Source organism: Drosophila sulfurigaster, chromosome 2R (assembly GCF_023558435.1).
Source record: "Drosophila sulfurigaster albostrigata strain 15112-1811.04 chromosome 2R, ASM2355843v2, whole genome shotgun sequence".
Taxonomy (NCBI): Eukaryota; Metazoa; Arthropoda; class Insecta; order Diptera; family Drosophilidae; genus Drosophila; species Drosophila sulfurigaster.
In genome coordinates, this window is record NC_084882.1 from 26,035,063 (window position 1) to 26,052,187 (window position 17,125).

The window sequence follows — 17,125 nt, forward strand, 5'->3', positions numbered from 1 at the left end:
ATTGGGCGCGATGGGTAGGTAATAAGCAGCACAGCAGGTAGGCCACGTACGGATAACTTTCGCATATTTGAGGACGAAACGGATAAACTACCCCTGCGAGTCATAAATCTGGCCAAGGTCCTGTTTCGATTTGCAGGGGAAGTGCGAGGCACAGCATGTGTCAAAGCGTCATGCGCAGGGATATTTATGCGCTATAACGACGACGACGACGAGCGTGTGCCAAGCATCAGTGCAGCGCAGCAGAGAAGCGGACTGCGTCGAGGACTATATATTAGACAGGATCTGTGAGGAGAGCAGCTCATTCGCAAACGCAACAGCGTCGCGCACACAACTCGCAAAGTTTTGTCCTGAAAACTGAAAATAGACACATCAATTTATAGAGATGGCAGCCACAAACAGTCATTACTACGCCGACAGCATGTACAACATGTATCCCGGCAGTCTGCCACCCAGCACATACTACGAGAACAGTCACAGCAACAACACTGGCTACTATCAGAGCAACTCGTATGCCAGCTATCAGACGAACAGCTATCCACAGTACAGCCAGGAGAGCTGCTACTACTCCAGCTACCAAGAACTGATGCCACAGTCCGCTCCAGCTCCCGCTTCCATTGTGCCTCAGTATCAAGCTGCAGCAGTTGAGACACCATCAACGGTCATCAGCTCGGCTGCATCCTCTCCAGCTGCCAAGCCAGCAAAGCGCAAGGCCACCGAGATGGCTGCTGACATCATTTCCGCAGTCGAAGAACGTCCCAGCACATTGCGTGCTCTGCTCACGAATCCCGCCAAGAAGTTGAAGTACACACCTGACTATTTCTACACCACATTCGAGCAGGTGAAGAAGGAGTCCTCCTCGAAGAGCAACAGCAGCTCCTCCGGCGAGCTATCGCCCTGCTATGAGCAGGACTACGCGGCAGTGCCAACGCCATCCACACAGCAGACGCACATGTCGCCACAGCGCAGCAGCAGCGAGCAGGATGTCGACTATCTGGACGTGTACTCGCCACCGCCAGCGCCTTGCAAGCAGGCCACACCCGCTGCACCCGCCACGCCCGCTTCGTTGGTTGGCATCAGCACGCCACCCCAATCGCCGGCCGAGAAGGCTGTCAATCAACAGCAGCAGCAAAATGAGATCAATCATCGCATTGTGACAGCTGGCGCAGTCAGCAATGAATTCAATTGGTCGCACATCGAGGAGACACTCGCATCAGGTAGGCATCGCTTTCTCCCTCTCTCTCTCTCTTTCCAACACTCTCTCTTGCTTCCCTTTGAACTTTAACTAATAATCAATTTTATTTATTCTTTGTTTCTTCAGATTGCAAAGACTCCAAACGCACTCGCCAAACTTACTCTCGCTACCAAACTTTAGAGTTGGAGAAAGAATTCCACTTCAATCGCTACATCACACGTCGTCGTCGTGTCGACATTGCTCATGCGCTCAGTCTGACCGAGCGTCAGATCAAAATCTGGTTCCAGAATCGTCGCATGAAGTCCAAGAAGGATCGCACTCTGGCCGCTTCCCCTGAGCACTGCACGAGTGCAGCTTACAGTTCGCTGTTGCCACCGCTGGATGCGAGCAGCACAAGCGTATCCTTGCCACAATTGCAAGCACAGACGCAGTCGAGCATGCCGTATGCAGCGTATCCCACGTATTTGGCCAGCTCACAGCAGAGCTATGATTACCCACAGCAGTCGTCGCCGACATCCCTAGCGCTGTCGCTGCCACCACCACCGCCACCGACGCACTTTGGGCAGCAGTACGATGCACACACACAGTACACACCGCAATATCATCAGCAGGCCCAGCAACCACAGCCGTGCAGCTACCAGCAGCAGGAACATTCGCTCTATCATCTGCCTCTGCCTTAAACACGCACACACACCGAAGCGTAGCAAACTCGCAACACACACACTCACACTGAGACTCACTCTCGACCATTTGCCGGTGACACGCAAATGGCTAACGAGATGCTGAGCAGCCGAAAAACTGTCGAGCAGTGCCGAGCAAAGTGCGTGCACTCCCTATGGTGCCCAAGACACATGGGCAAAAGGACGAGTGCGCGTTTAGCTCAGAAGCAGGCGACTTCTTGCAGCGACAACTACAACAAAAACAGCAGAGGAAAAACTTATCTCTGGTGTTTAACCCAGTGGCTGGCCATCATGGGTTCTCCCCCGTTGCCTCAGTTGCCTGGAGAGCTCGATTATCACGAGCCTCGAATGTGGCCGGGCATCGATAATAGCCTCAAAACTCAACTTGGAGACTGAAAACATGTTTTTGTTAAACTGAAAGCGAACGTCTTTCTATTGTACTATATCATTTGTATCATTTGCATATCGATTATACTATATTAATAATATTTATTGAAATACATATATAGAGTTCTAGTTCTTTAATCAAAATTACAATGTTGTTGTTTTATTTTTTGTCAGGAGGGTAATACTCGTAGAAATTATAGTTATGGGAAGACAAATTGTTAAGATATTGAAGAAACCATATTTTTAATCAGCTTCAATAATGGAATGATGAAATAAAGGTCAAGTGGGTTATTAAATTGACAGCCTGAAAACCAAAATCAATTAAATAAATGTAGAAGTTAATAGATTCTCGATCAAAATGAACTGTTATATTAAACTAACCTGCCTAAACGATCGAAAGAATTGCTGTTACTGACTTAATAAGAACTTTCATTGAATATACTTTTATTTACGCAAATATATTATATATACTTTTTTCTAAGACAACATTACATAATTTAAACAAATTATATTGAAAATTTATCTTCAGGTGCTTATTTTTTAGACATCCGATGCATTTTTATTAGAAAAAAGGTATCCAAGACTTGCATCCAAATAAATCTAAATTAAAAATAATATATCAATTTATCACTTACTTGAATTTTGGATCATTAGGAATGCAACCACCCAAAAAAGAATACTCGACTAAGCCAAAAGACAAACGTTTTGATATCAAACTCTAAATTCGAGCAGCTGCAACTCGTTGCTCCCCTCGATTCAATTTTCCCTCTTGATCTCGGCCCCTGACCGTTGAATTTTCTATAAAATGCACTATTTTCGCAATGGAAAAACGTCACATTTTGGTTGAGTTTTGGGTTCTCTACCCACCACCACCACCATCAACAAAAAGGAAAAAGGAACAGCAGCCTTGCCGCCTTTCGCTGTTTGCTCATCTATTGAACTGAGACATTGATTGGTCATTTTTCATTCGCTCTCCATGACAGTTATCGGTAACGCAACCGAGAAACCATGTGCCACGTACCATTTTGCCAGACGGCATTTATTCGACTCATTAGATCAAAGTGGACACTGGACAGCAGCCGGCAGTGAATGAAGAAACCTTTGAGGTTTAATTGAACTTTCAAAATATAATGAATGTTTCACCAGGTTTATTCAAAAGTTTTCATTTAACCTAAAATTTTGAAGTTGTTTATTTCAGCTTAAATATTATGTGAAGGAAAACTCATTACTGATTTTGTTTATCAATAAATAAATAGGTTTTGTATTTAACAGAACAATTTAGTTGCTTCTCTAATTACTTTGTTGAAAACAAAATCGAGTGTTGAAATCAATGCAAACTATTTTTTCTAAGAAAAATATGAATATGAATAATTTATTATTATAATTAGTTATTATAAACTTAAACATTGATATAATGTATATTTTTATTTGCTATGCTTTGCCAATTTACCAAGCATATTTAAAAAGTGTATAAATAGAAAATTTCTTAAATTCAATTTTCAATCTTTGTAATCATAATAAATGTGTTAAAATAATATATAAAAATTAATTTTAAAAAAAAATGTTTAATTTTATTTAGTATTCTCTCTAAAAGTTGTAAAAATTCTGACATGATCATTTAGTTTCTCTAAGATTTCGCAATAATGCCTAAGTAAGATTTTCCAGTTAAAAAAGGTCGAAAAGGATTTAACAACCCAAATTTTTGGCTAACATTAGCGTTAACTCCTTTTATGTATATATCGTTTTTTTTAGCTCTTTCTTAGAGTTATTTTTGTTGAGTTTTTGGTTTTTTACAACTTCTTGTTGAGTGGTAAAAAATATGCGTGCAAGTTGCGAAAGAGTTACGTTAACTCGTCGAGGTCCTTCGAGGAATTTAAGCGGTTTTTATTATCAATTCGTTTTTAATGAAAACCCAAAGGTCGCTCTTAACTCATTCGCGAACCATAAAAACGTTCTGTCGAACGGATTGGCAAAGGATGCGAAAATGGAAAGTGATGGCTAATGGAAGATTCGCGGAAAAGTTCATTGTGGGCGTTAGCATCTGAGGATATTGAGGATGCGCGAGTCAAGGTTGGAAAGTCAATCCTTTAGCGTAATCCTTTAAATAGTCAAAATAAAGCCCGCCTTTGTCAACAATATTTGTGCAGAACTGTCTATTCACTCCTTTTGCACATCTCTCTCTCGATTCGCACTACGAATAGGCGTTCTATTGTGTCCACTTAGCCCAAACAAGGTACCTGCCCCTGTCTCGACCTCAGACTCAGTCTCAGTCGCAGTCGCTGCCTGCGAATAACGATCGTAAAATTATCCTTTCGCAAACACGAGCAGCGAACAGTGAACAGAACCCTTGCAATTTCGCAAAAGGACATTCGTCTACCGGGCGAAGGAGTTACAAAGTCATAAAAACAAAACACCTTTGTCTCGGGCATTGTCGGTTGGCGAATTATCCTTTCTGCACCGCTGCCTCAGATGCATCCTTAATCCGCGCATCCGCAGCATGTTTACAACCAATCCGCCCACGACGACAGATTCGCAAATGACAACCGTCTAAAGTGTCATGATGAGCGAAAGAGAAAGCACGAAAAAGACGGAAAGAGAAGGAAATAGTTTGAGAGGAGGAAAGGAAACTCTTAACTGGAAAGGATTAAATTACATTATCCTTATGTTTAAGATAAACACAAACAGCAGAACATTCCCCATTAACTTTCACGCTAATGCTGAAACTGGGTGGAACCAAGTCAACTTTAATATGTCAACACAACAAGCTTAAGGACAAGTTAATCCTTGTACACAATTTGAAGGATTTTAAAGTAGAATGTAATTGTTATTTGTTTTTCATGTAAATAGGAATAAAGATTTAGTAAAAGGTAAAAATAGAGTAGGATTTTGATTGAATGACAAATTTTAGAATAAGAGAATTATCTTTTTTTTAAATGGAAATTGTGTTTCAAAACTATTTTTATTGAATGAAAACTATGTTTCAGAACTATACGAAGTTCTAGAATTAGTTACTTGTGATTAATGATAAAGCATTTCTTGAGTGAGGAGTTTTTCGCACGACTATAAAAAGTAGTTAAAATAATAAATGTCAATTTCATTTTTACTCTTTTTCTTTATAATATTTCTTACAAATATATTATTTGGAATATTTTGAAAGAAAGTATATTGTTTTATTAATATATTTACTGTTCAATTTTCACTTTCCTACCTCAAACTAATTTTTAGAAATGTATTATTTTTTTTAGCAGTTTATCCGAATTCAATACATACTCAATATTTTCTGAATCCTTCGGAAATGAATGCAATTTTTAAATAATAATTTAACATAAGTTTAAGTTTCTTGCTTTATTTCAGCACAAAATTGGGTGTGTCTCGAGGTGTTATCTGTGATGATCTTTATTATTTGTGTCCAGTAGATTTCCCATTCCCACAGTCCATGCTAATTTTTAGTTAGATCAACAGCGCAACAGGTTTCTTTGCCGAAGCGCATAAGGCACAAGCAGCAACTGAGAATCAGAGGCAGAGTTTTGATTATCGGGAGAGATTGAGCCAAGCGTGTGCTTGTGAGATCGCAGTGAGGTCACGGCTGCGGCCCTTTGTTGTGATTAGCTCTCTTTCATCGCTATATTTATGGCGCTCCAAAAGCAATTAATTGTGACCCAAATCAACAATTTCCGAATGGTTGGCAACACTTTCGTGTCGCGCTCTCTGAGCCCGATCTAATGGCCCGGCAAATGCTTTCGATCGCCACCACAAGCAAAACGGCAACGCAGCCGAGCGACGACGATCGATGATCGAGGGAGCGAAGAGAGTGAAGAGAGTGGAGAACGTGTGAGCAGGCGGTGGTAATAGCGGTGGTGGCGCTGACTACACATGAGTTATGGCCACAACGGACAAATGTCGCTTTAAATGCTCCATTGGCATGCATAAATTTTGGGTTACAAGCCACAACGTCGTCGTCGTCGTCATCGTTGTCGTTCCACAGAATCCCAGTCTCTCGCTCTCTGGCCAGAGATGAAATCAGCGCCAAAAGGCGGCTAGATCAGTGCGCCAAAGCCAAAAGCCGCCAACTACGATACGATACGACTAGATCCCCCAACTAGCCAAAATAAAAAAAAACATTAATATGTTAATGCGCAGATCAGGCTATGGAGGGAGTTATAGAGGGGGAATACTGGACGGTGGCTCCGACAACGACAACCGCCACCGTCTGCGGCGATTTATGAGTTCAGCAAATGCTTTATGGTGTGTCGCTTTGACTAATTTATCTGGCAAGGCGTCGACTTGAGGGCAAGAGGATGAGAGGCACGAGGGAGCGGGAGACGGCGACTTTGCTGGGCCACAAATTTATTGTTAATTTATGATTAAGCTGATTGTGTTCGAGAAAAAAAAGGTTTCTATTCCTTCTATTTCATATCTTTTTCATCCTTCGCAGGCATTGCACATAATATTCCACATAATTATTGCTTTGTTGCCTGTTTTTGCAAACAATCTTGTTTACTCACAAATAAATCTTCTATTCATATATTATGACGGTTAGACAAATATTAAAAATATAAAAAGACTCCTAATTTGTTGTTTTGCTTGAATGAACTATTTCATAAACCACAAAAAGTCACACAGTTAATTTCAGTCACCAAACTTGATGGCTTCAACAATGAACATTGATTAAGTAGTTTCTTTGAAGACCTAAAAATTAACTGACCTGCGCTGTGTTTATCAAGATTGTGCAGAATTTATTATGATTCTAAACATGTTTGCGCAATTATTATCTTTTCAAACATCCATGATATTATTATTATATTCTATATAAAATAAATGCTGACTTTTAGCAACGAATAGATAAGTGCAATATAGTGAATGAGAAAATAGTAGTCTCTTTTCTTATGTATAATTTGGCCGAAATTGAGAAGTGTAGCTTAATTTTCTTCATAGTATTTTATATAAATTAAAGTTAAAACAAGTAAGAAAGCTAAGATCGAGTGTGCTCGACTGCTACCCATTTTGAATAAAAGCAAAATATTGCGGTATTTTTCAAAATATACCAAAATACTAAAAATATACTAAGTGGTATATTTTGGTATATCGATATAGTACCGCAATCAAAATATACCATAGACGGCACAATATACCAGATTGTCAGCCAAAGCAACTAAGACCACTTGTAAGTAGGTGATTTTGCTCATACAAAAGTATTTCTTTAATAACTTCCACAATTTTTAGCTGATCGCAACCAAGTTTTCAGGAATCATAACTACTATAGCTATTATTGTATATACCAAAATTCGCAGCTCTAGCTTTACGCTTGTTATTCGATTTGTTTGATTTGCGGGGGCGGAAGTGGGTATGGCAAAAATTTGAAACAAACTTGATCTGCGTGCAAACATAACAAATGCTGTCGAAAAAAATTATATCTCTATCTCTTATAGTCTCTGAGATCTAGGTGTTCATACGGACGGACGGACAGACACACAGACGGATGGACGGACTTGGCTAGATCGTCTCGGCTGTTGACGCTGATCAAGAATATATATACTTTATGGGGTCGGAGATGCCTCGTTCTACCTGTTACATACATGTTCTGCCGGCACAAAGTTATAATACCCTTCTACCCTATGGGTAGCGGGTATAAAAAATATGTATATATATTCTTAACAATGTAATATGTTGATATTAATTTCTTTTCTAAACTATCTCTATTTGACTCTCTAATACCTCACTTAAAGCACATCAATGCCAATTCCTACTACTCTTCCAGAGTATCTCTTATTTCATTATGCCCAACTGCACTGCAGTTCACTTGTTTTCTTTTACGAATTTCGGAATTGCCTGCAATATGCGTTTTGTGTTTTGCGTTTTGTTCGTGTAAAACATTTTGACCCGAGCTGGGGGTTATTAAAAGGCATAATTGAATTTCTTGCAAACAGTTGTTTGTTTGTGAAAGATGTGGCTTGAACATGCAAAATGCTTCAACAAGGAAAGAGAACGAGGAACGAGGAATGAGGGGACAAGGGGAGCTAAGCCCATGGATCCGGCTGGCGCTGAAATTTTGAAAGTATGAAAAAAGCAATTAAAACTGAAATAATGAATTCTTTCTTTTGCAGTTTGCCATGTTTTCTGTCCGCGCAGTCAGTTGTCTGTCTCAGGGTTTGTGCTCGGCTTACGGTTGGAGCATGCTCTGGTTGGCTGACTTGGGTGAAGGGATCAGCATTGGAGTTGGAATCAACCTCGTAGCGGAGCTGAGCTGAGCTGATTAGCATGAGGCGTAACAGTTTTTAATTGCAGCCACATTTGACGGCGCGTCGCAATATGCCAAAAACGAGCACTTATCTTGCCATCAGAAAGTTGAAAAACTTTTACTCCCCCTCTCCCAACCACCACACGGAAACCCTAAATTTTTTGTGGGTTTTTGGTTTTTTTTTTTTTAATAACAATCATCAAAGTTGTTGCACAAATGTTTTTTATTTTGTGTCTGTCGTGCGCGGTGATTAGCTGACGAAAGAAATGAATAAAAATGTTATACTACTGGATGTTTTATAAATGTCAGTCGGAAAGGTTGAGGTTGAGGTTTGGTAATATAAAAAGTCATGGCTAAACAAAACAATAAATCCTTTCAATAATAATATCATTCATTTATTCTACACTCTTTCCAAGATACTCACATATCAACGATTTTTACACATTTCAAATTATATTTGACCTATTTTTGGGTGAGCATGTTTTTCCGTCAATTAGGCACACACACACACATATGCATATGTGTATCTTTGTATCTCTTTGGGCATAGGTGTGTGTGAGCGTCGGGTCATTAATTTTGATCATGCCCAAATATGTGTCAGGCAGCAAGTTGCCACCCAGCCAGTTCGTCGCCCAGCCACGTCAAAACTTCCATTTACAATCAACCCAGTCACAGCCTATGCCTTTTGCCGGCTGCATACAATATTCAAATTAGGCAAGGCGCCATTTCCCAACCCCCAAGCAGCAACCATACCAGAAATTCCCCTTCCCTTTTGCATTTGCCTTTTGCCTTCCGGAAAGCAGAGTTGTGTCCGCCTCAGCTGGTTTTGGGGGGCTAAGCGGAGGGCTCGGCACATGTGCCAAAGTGTGTGTGTGGCGGAATTTTCTAATTTATTTTTTAGCAAATGGTTCAAGGCCCTTCATGTTTCACATTTCAAGTTCGAGTTTTGCCGGCGCCAAACAAATTGTTAATGGATATTCACGCGTTTCGAATTATTGATTTTCAGACACTTCAAGAACTTTCGGCTCGTTCCTTTCCCCCGCGTCTCTCCACACACAATTGACAGTTGAATTGCACAAATTGAGGCTGTGACGATTAATGGCCAAGGTCGCTGCCAAGTTTGACAGCTTGTTGTGTGGCACAAAGCCTGAAAGGTTTGGTTAACTTGAATTATTTTTAGAATTCTATTTAAATCCCACTCAGTTTAACTTTAACACGTTGTGAGAGGAAACTATCCTTAAAGTGTTGATGCAGCGACATCTAGCAGCGTTAAATGGCAACCTGGAAAATAGTTTATTCAATTCCAGTTGGACTTTTCCGCATGCAATTTTCACGATTTTCCAATTGGTTGCGATTGCAAATGGAAGTGTGCCATTTTCTCTGGACACAAACCAAGCTGAATGCAATGAATTTTCCAGCTGAATGGTAATGCAGTGCATCGCGCACTGCTTGCCGGGAGAGAGTACAACGCGTATACGTGCACGGTATGCACTGCTTGCTTTAGATGGTTAGAAACATCATTTGGATGAAAAGCAAGTTAACTTAAAATTTAACAAATTAATATTACTCATAAATTAATAAACGAAATTGATAATGAATTATAAAAGCAAAAAATTTTAAAATTGAAAAACATAGTCGATGAAGACGTTTTGTTCTGATTGACTCTGAAATGTTTAGATAAACAAAGGTGATTGGAGAATTAAAAAAATATATATTATTTGCTATTGTTTGTAATTAGGGAAAATATAATTTATGAAGCAATTGGATTTTTACCGCTTACTAAAAAATATGTAGCTGATTCATCATATCAAATTTGCAATACACTCATTTCTTTGTAGCCAATCATAAGACAGCAATAGTGATATTTTTATATTGCTGAGTTATGATTGGTTAGAGAGATATATCTATTATTATCTACATATTTTATTTCATTTTATATTTTTAAATATGAGTTTAATATTAATATTTTAAAATAGTCTGCTACACTTTAATATAAAGGTGTTTCTTGTATTCTACATTAAAGAAGTAACATTTCTTCGATACAAAATGTATTCAAAAAGAAAAATATAAGAAACAGTTAAATATTTCGATTCGCAAAATAACACTTTATTTGCTGTGGCATTTCAAGACTTGAGCCTTTTACGGAAATTTCAATTTACAACTGAACCTGTCCCCGAAATTGTCCTGGTGACCGTGACTAAAGTATTTTGCTGCAAATGTCCTTATTCAGATGCGAATTTAAAGGCTAAAGTCACAATCACATGCGTTTAATGCGGCCTTGATGAGGTGAACTAATTAAAGCGGCGCTGATTAGCAGCGGCAGAACTACGACAAACACTAGCTGCAAAGGCAGTCGGGAACTGTCCAAAGCGAGGCACATGCAGAGTTAAACCATGTACAAGTGAATGCCACATTGTTCACACGCATAATGTGGGCAAAAGGATTTGGCGGCGCGCCGCAGGACGATAATGAACACAAATGAGCTGAGCGAAAGGAGTTTTTGCCAACGCTCACGAAATGGCAAACATTTGCCAAAAACCAAACATACTATTCCATACCATATAGAGAGTAGAACAATGGCAGAATTTGCCGGCGGACCTGTTGGTCCTGTTTTGCTTCGACTCATCTTGCAGCAGAAGGACACGACCTTGGCGCAATGGTTTCAAGAGCAAAGCCAGCCAGTCAGTCAGTCAGCCAGGCATTTATAGAATTTGGCTGTATATCTTTTGTTGCAATCTGATTGATTGCTGTCATGCGGATGCCAGGGTTCTTAGGGGATAAGAGTATGAGAGAAATTTAGGGGCTGCAAAACAGCTGCCAAATGGCTTCCTTACACTGCACTCAGCGACGCCATTTTAAATTTCCTCATTTAATCTTTATTTTTGCTGTAGAATTTAATACTTTAAAGTGTCCCTTTTGCCAGCATCTGGAGGTGGAGCCACTTTCCTTTTTGCTCTTGCAAATTAATCAACAGCATAAGTACACAGCCAGCCTGTGGCCCAGGACATGCGCAACAGTCCTTCGTCACTTCGCAGCAGCAGCCAAAGTGAGAAGGATATAGCCGGGGAGCTTTCACAGCAAAAGCTTTGCTATCTGGCTGGCCACATGCTGCACACATAGAGTGTGTGTATATAACATAAGGAATTGTATGTGATGCCACAAGCAAATCAAAATGGCGTTTTCAAAGTACTTCGACTCCAACTCCGATTCCGATTCTGACTTTGACTCAGACTCTGTTCAGACTCTAATGATGGAATCAGGCAGTGTGTCGCGTGTCGCTTTAGCTCAGCTGTTGTCCTTGCAACAACAACAAGAACAACAACAACAACTGCGCCTAATGACACCTCAACCAAACCGCGCTCCAACTGTCTCCGTTTCTCTTCCTCCAGCTCTGCTTTTGGTCGCCATCTTGACGGCTAAGTAGCTCATCGGCTGACAGCTGAGACGCGTTTATCATAATCAAATGTGGATGGACTCTTGGCTGCTGCCACAGACAGCGACGCTGATGCTGACACTGACACTGGGGCACTTGCAGCAAATAATAAAGCAACGAGGGAAAAAAATCAGAAAATTAATTTAAATTGCCTTTTGATGTAAATGCATCTTTCAATGCATCGCCGACTGCAACCAGCAGCAACTACACTTGGCAAAAGTAAAAGCATTCTTAGTTAAATCATTTTAAGAATGCAATTCCATTCCATTTACATTTATAACAGACACAGCGAAATGATTTTGCTACGGGATAACAGCAAGAAATAAATTGTAAAGTTAAGTGGAAATATTTTAAAATTCAAATATGTTCTCATGGAAAGCTTTTCGTGTTCAATGTAATGAAGCAAGTTGTTGAAAACATATATTATATATATATTATTTCAATGTTATGAATGAAGCTGTTGCATTTTAATTATATTTGCAATTAAATATTATATATTATATCAGCAACAGACTAACAAATAATCAGGTAATTTGCATTGAAGTACCATGTAATAATGAAAAGGTTTTTATGCTATAACAAAAAAAAAAATAGCGCAGCATGTAACTAAAAAATATTTATCAGAAGGGGAAGAATAATGAGAAAGTCTTCTGTAGATGCAACTACAACATATAGGAATGCAGTCTTTATTTTTAAATTTATATTTTAAATGAAATTTTACAAATATATTCGCAAAATTTATATTGAAAGACTTTGTAATAATAAAACGACTTTTAGAATCTTCTGATCTAAATAGAACTATATTATATATTTATATTTTAGATTAAATTGCAATTCTCTACTCCCCAGACTCCTTTACTATTTTCTATCGATTCTTTGGGTTTCGTTAAGTGTATTGCAGAGGACTGGGGAGTATGTGCTCCAGATTTGTCTTTCAGTTATCGTTTGCTCTAAGTAGCTGCAACTTTAACGTTGTGTGTTTGTCCTAAATGGCGTACATTTATCAAATGCCACTAGTAGCTACCGCTCCCCTTCCTACTCCCCATCTACTGCTCTTACTCCTCCCTCTTCTGACAGTGTCTTGTTGCAGCCTGTCTTAGCTGGTCCGACGAGTGCGTGAAGAACTCAAATGGCAAGGTATTAACGAATTGTCGTGAGCTGCCGAGGATGTGGCATTGGAATTGACCATTTTTCTTGGGTCGATGGCACTCACTGGCACTGGGTTTAATTGAAAACTGCTACAGTTCCGTTGCACAGTTGTAAAGTTGCATGCTGCACGTTGAACACAGTTCTATGCCCACATTTAATTTGAAAATTCCTCTAGTTTTTTGTTGCCCATACAGCAGCGAAAACAAAACTACAAACGCTGCTGATTGTTTCATATTAAAAGCGTGTGTGCAACAACAAGAACAGCAGCAGCAACAGTAACAGCAACAACATCAAAAACAACTGCAACAGCAACAGCAACAGCATCAATATTAACAACATGCGAGCGATGATGAAAAATCGCCTGCAACATGTTGGATGCTGCTGGGCAGAGGCTGCATTTCTCTCTTCTCTCCTTCCCTCCAACCTCATCCCCATTCCCGTTCCCATTCCCATTCCCAATGCCATCCATATACACATCGCCTACTATGACTACGGCTTTGGCTCCGGCTCCGACTGCCCGCTGGCAGCTCCGACATCAACTCCAATTACAGAAGTACACGCAGGCGTCTCTCTTATGATTCCTAGTTTTTCTTTTAATTTTCTCTTTTTTTACATTTTTAATATGGGTTCCCTCATGTCGTGCGGGCTGCATAAAAAACCTACAAAAACTAAATCAATGCTTGAGTGTTTGGCACCATCTTGAAAAATAAGAAAATTCAGCAACAATTTAACTAAAGCTTGTTTAATAAAAAATATAAATATCCAAATTTATGATTGCATTTATATAGGGAAATATAATTTATATAAATTGTTATTCAAATTTATGAGTAACGATTTGAGATACAAAAATAGTTGTATTTATTTGTTTTACATCAATATTTGATACAGACAAATAATTTAAATGCACACAGAAATTTTTCTGAAATGTATTAATTGCACTTAATATAATTATTCATTCAATAAAAATAGCTTACATATTCTTTGGATTCTATGAATCATGTAAGTATGCAAATCCAACATTTTTGCAAATATATTATCTATTTTTACAGACGAAGTTGTAAGTTAATAAAATAGATTGCATATATTAGAAAACTTGATTATTTTGACATAAAATTTTGTAATACATATTTTATAGAAATACTTTACTCTGCCAGCACTTTGCAATTAAGGATAAATGAATACATGAGTTTTATTGAATTTACTTTAACAAAATGCATTCAATGATTTAATTAAAGTACTATATTTTAAAGCAACACTTGCAACACACTTATTTGCTACGTGTTATAAAAAATGAATCTATTTAAACACAAATGTGAGTGTCTCAAAAGATGATTATTTATATTTGAGCGCCTTGTCTCTCGCTCGATTGGAATTTGGTAGCAAAAGCAAAATTGATTTTTAATTAAGGCATTTAGCCAAACAAGTGGAAACCGAGAGAGTCCAAGTCGGAGAGACCAACCCAAAAGCCGTAACCTGAAACCGAATGAATCATAAGATGCCGGCGATGTCACCAGGCAATGTGATCAATAAATTTAAATTCACTTTGAGATTCAGATTGAGATTCCGATGTTGATAGCGATGATACCCCAATGGCGTTGAATCGATGCCGATTCAAAGTCGGAGTGCAAACGAGCTCATTTTAAAGAGATGCAAACAAAAACCGAATCGTGAGACTTTGGGGCAAGGTAAAATCCAGAATACAGAAATACAGAAATACAAAACCCATTTGTCGCTGGCTGGGCTGGGCTGAGCTGACTTTCTGTTTACAGTGCATGCTGTAAAGTTTCGAACGCAGCCAATAAAAATGGAAATGATGGCGCACACAGAACGAAACGTTTATAAAATAATAATGCGAAATAATAATGTGACGGTGATTTAGCGGAACAGCGCCACGATTGAATACAAATAAAGTGCCTGCAAAACTGGGCGGAGTGGAGCGGAGCGGGGTGGTGCGGTGGAAATAGGGCTGCTTGGGGAGGGAGATTGCGTGTCGGGGACTTGGGGGACGCACTAATCTAGGATGATTTCAGCCTAATCTGGAGCAAAAAACAACACAGCATCTGGGTCCAAAGGGAGCGGGAGCGCTTCTGCTGACGCTGCTTCTGCTGTTGACGCTCACGTTGAAGTTGACGTTGACGTTGAGTGGCAGGCAATCATCTGCCTCGTCCAGCGTCCAACTACCTGTTTCTCTGCTGTTGTTTCTCTTTGCCAGCTGAGGCAACTCCGTGTGGAGCCACCGCCGTTGTCGTCGTGGTCGTCGTCGTCGTCGCCGCCATAGGCCGTTGGTCCAGGCCATGCGGCACCCCCTGAAGCATAAATCAAAGCTGGAGGCGTGGCCTAACTGAAGTGTGAGCGAGCGCGAATGATTTTCGAACATGCGCACATAGCGTGCGTCTCGCTTGTGCGCACAGCGAGCAACCCGAATGATTTACAGTTTTCGAAGACATGCACACACACACACACACACACAGGCACACTCGCGACACACACTCACTTCGACTCGGACTCCACAACGAAAGGCTCGACGCTGTCAAACGTGAATCGAACGTGGCGCACTCAAGTACGCCAGCTGCGCGCTCGGTAACCGGTTGATTATTAAACTAACTGACTGCTGACTTTCCCACTGGAAATATTCGTGTAGTTCGTATAGCGCGAGGTGTAACGTAACGTTATAATATCCAACTGGGTACTGGATATATTGGGTGGGTTCCATCAATCAGACAGCCCCACTTGGTCCCTCTTAGGCGACGGCAATACGCAAAACAAAGCTCATAGTGTTATGGAAGTGTAATTGAAATTATATACATATATTTCACAAACAGGCCTGAGGATATATGCAATAAAAGAATATCTTAAAATTCGATTTGGCTTCATCTCGTCATGAAGCTGTGAAGCTTTAATAATGCCAATGCAATTGGTAAAAGTTACGACAATTGAGTAAACTAATCAAATCAAAACAAGTGTTACAAAGTGCTTACAAATATATATTTCTTGTGTGTGCTGCAAAAAACAACAAATACAAAAATCGCATTAACAACAACATTTTGGATTGGATTTCAATACGAGTAGTAAAATATAGGTAAGTTCATCAAAGTATTTCTTAAAGCAACCACTAAATGGGGTCTTGAAAAGTTACTGCAATTTATAAAGGCAATTAGCAAACGAGTTTCTAGCTAATCTCTTTTTAAATATCTTACACAAATAAATATTCGCTGAATCGCTCCATAAATCTTCAGAAATTTAGAATACATATTAGCAGATTGGTCTTTAAATATGTAGATTAAAACTAAAGTTTTAACACCTTGGGAAATTATTTTGTTTTTGTTTTGACTGTTTAAACTTTAAAACTAAAGTAAACTTTCTCGCTGTTATCAAACTTTATCGACTACACACACACATAAACACAGAGGAACACACTGATGTGCGAAGGCATGTAAGTTTTGGTCCCGTATTCGAAATTCGAATTCGTATTGTGCTCGTATCGAGCGATCCCAGTTCGTCGTGTAGGTGAGACACACACGCATAGTGTACGTGTGATCAATAAGAATGTTTCGAAATAGAATGTGTTCGCACTCGAAGAGCGTAAGCGCGTATTCGAACTCGCTCTCTTTCGAACTCACACACACACACACGCGCGCACTCATGCTCACACATATTTGCGGCTACACATTTCGGCGTCCGCAAAGGTAACAACAGAGCAGCGGAGCAATGGCAACGTGTGCGAGCGAGATAGCAGGCAACCGCATTAAATGCTGTCTGACTGCTCTAACTCGCATGGCCAGTTCGAATTTCTTTTTTTTTGTTTGGTGTTTTTTTTTTCCCCCGTAGCGAGTGTTTAATGAATGCACTCGAATGAATGTGTGTTTGCCACTGCCATAGCGCAGCTATAAGTGTGTGTGTGTGTGTGTGAGTGAATATTACAATGTGTGTGTGTCTACTTGCTCGTACTCGCTGCTACAATTGGCGGCGCTGGCGCTGCGCGTAGCATGAGTTTTTTTATTGATGCTCAGATATTTGAATTATGCCCGAGCAGTCAAAGTGAGACA

At 39.7% G+C, this 17,125-nt stretch overlaps 1 protein-coding gene across 1 annotated transcript; it reads left to right on the forward strand.

The window, feature by feature from the left end:
• The first annotated feature begins 339 nt into the window (after positions 1–339).
• Positions 340–2,292, forward strand: LOC133835896 (segmentation protein fushi tarazu). The gene is made up of 2 exons (XM_062266058.1): positions 340–1,214; positions 1,319–2,292. Exons 1-2 carry the CDS (start codon positions 383–385, stop codon positions 1,870–1,872), a joined length of 1,386 nt encoding a protein of 461 aa, XP_062122042.1. The 5' UTR covers positions 340–382; the 3' UTR covers positions 1,873–2,292.
• The last annotated feature ends 14,833 nt before the right edge of the window (positions 2,293–17,125 follow it).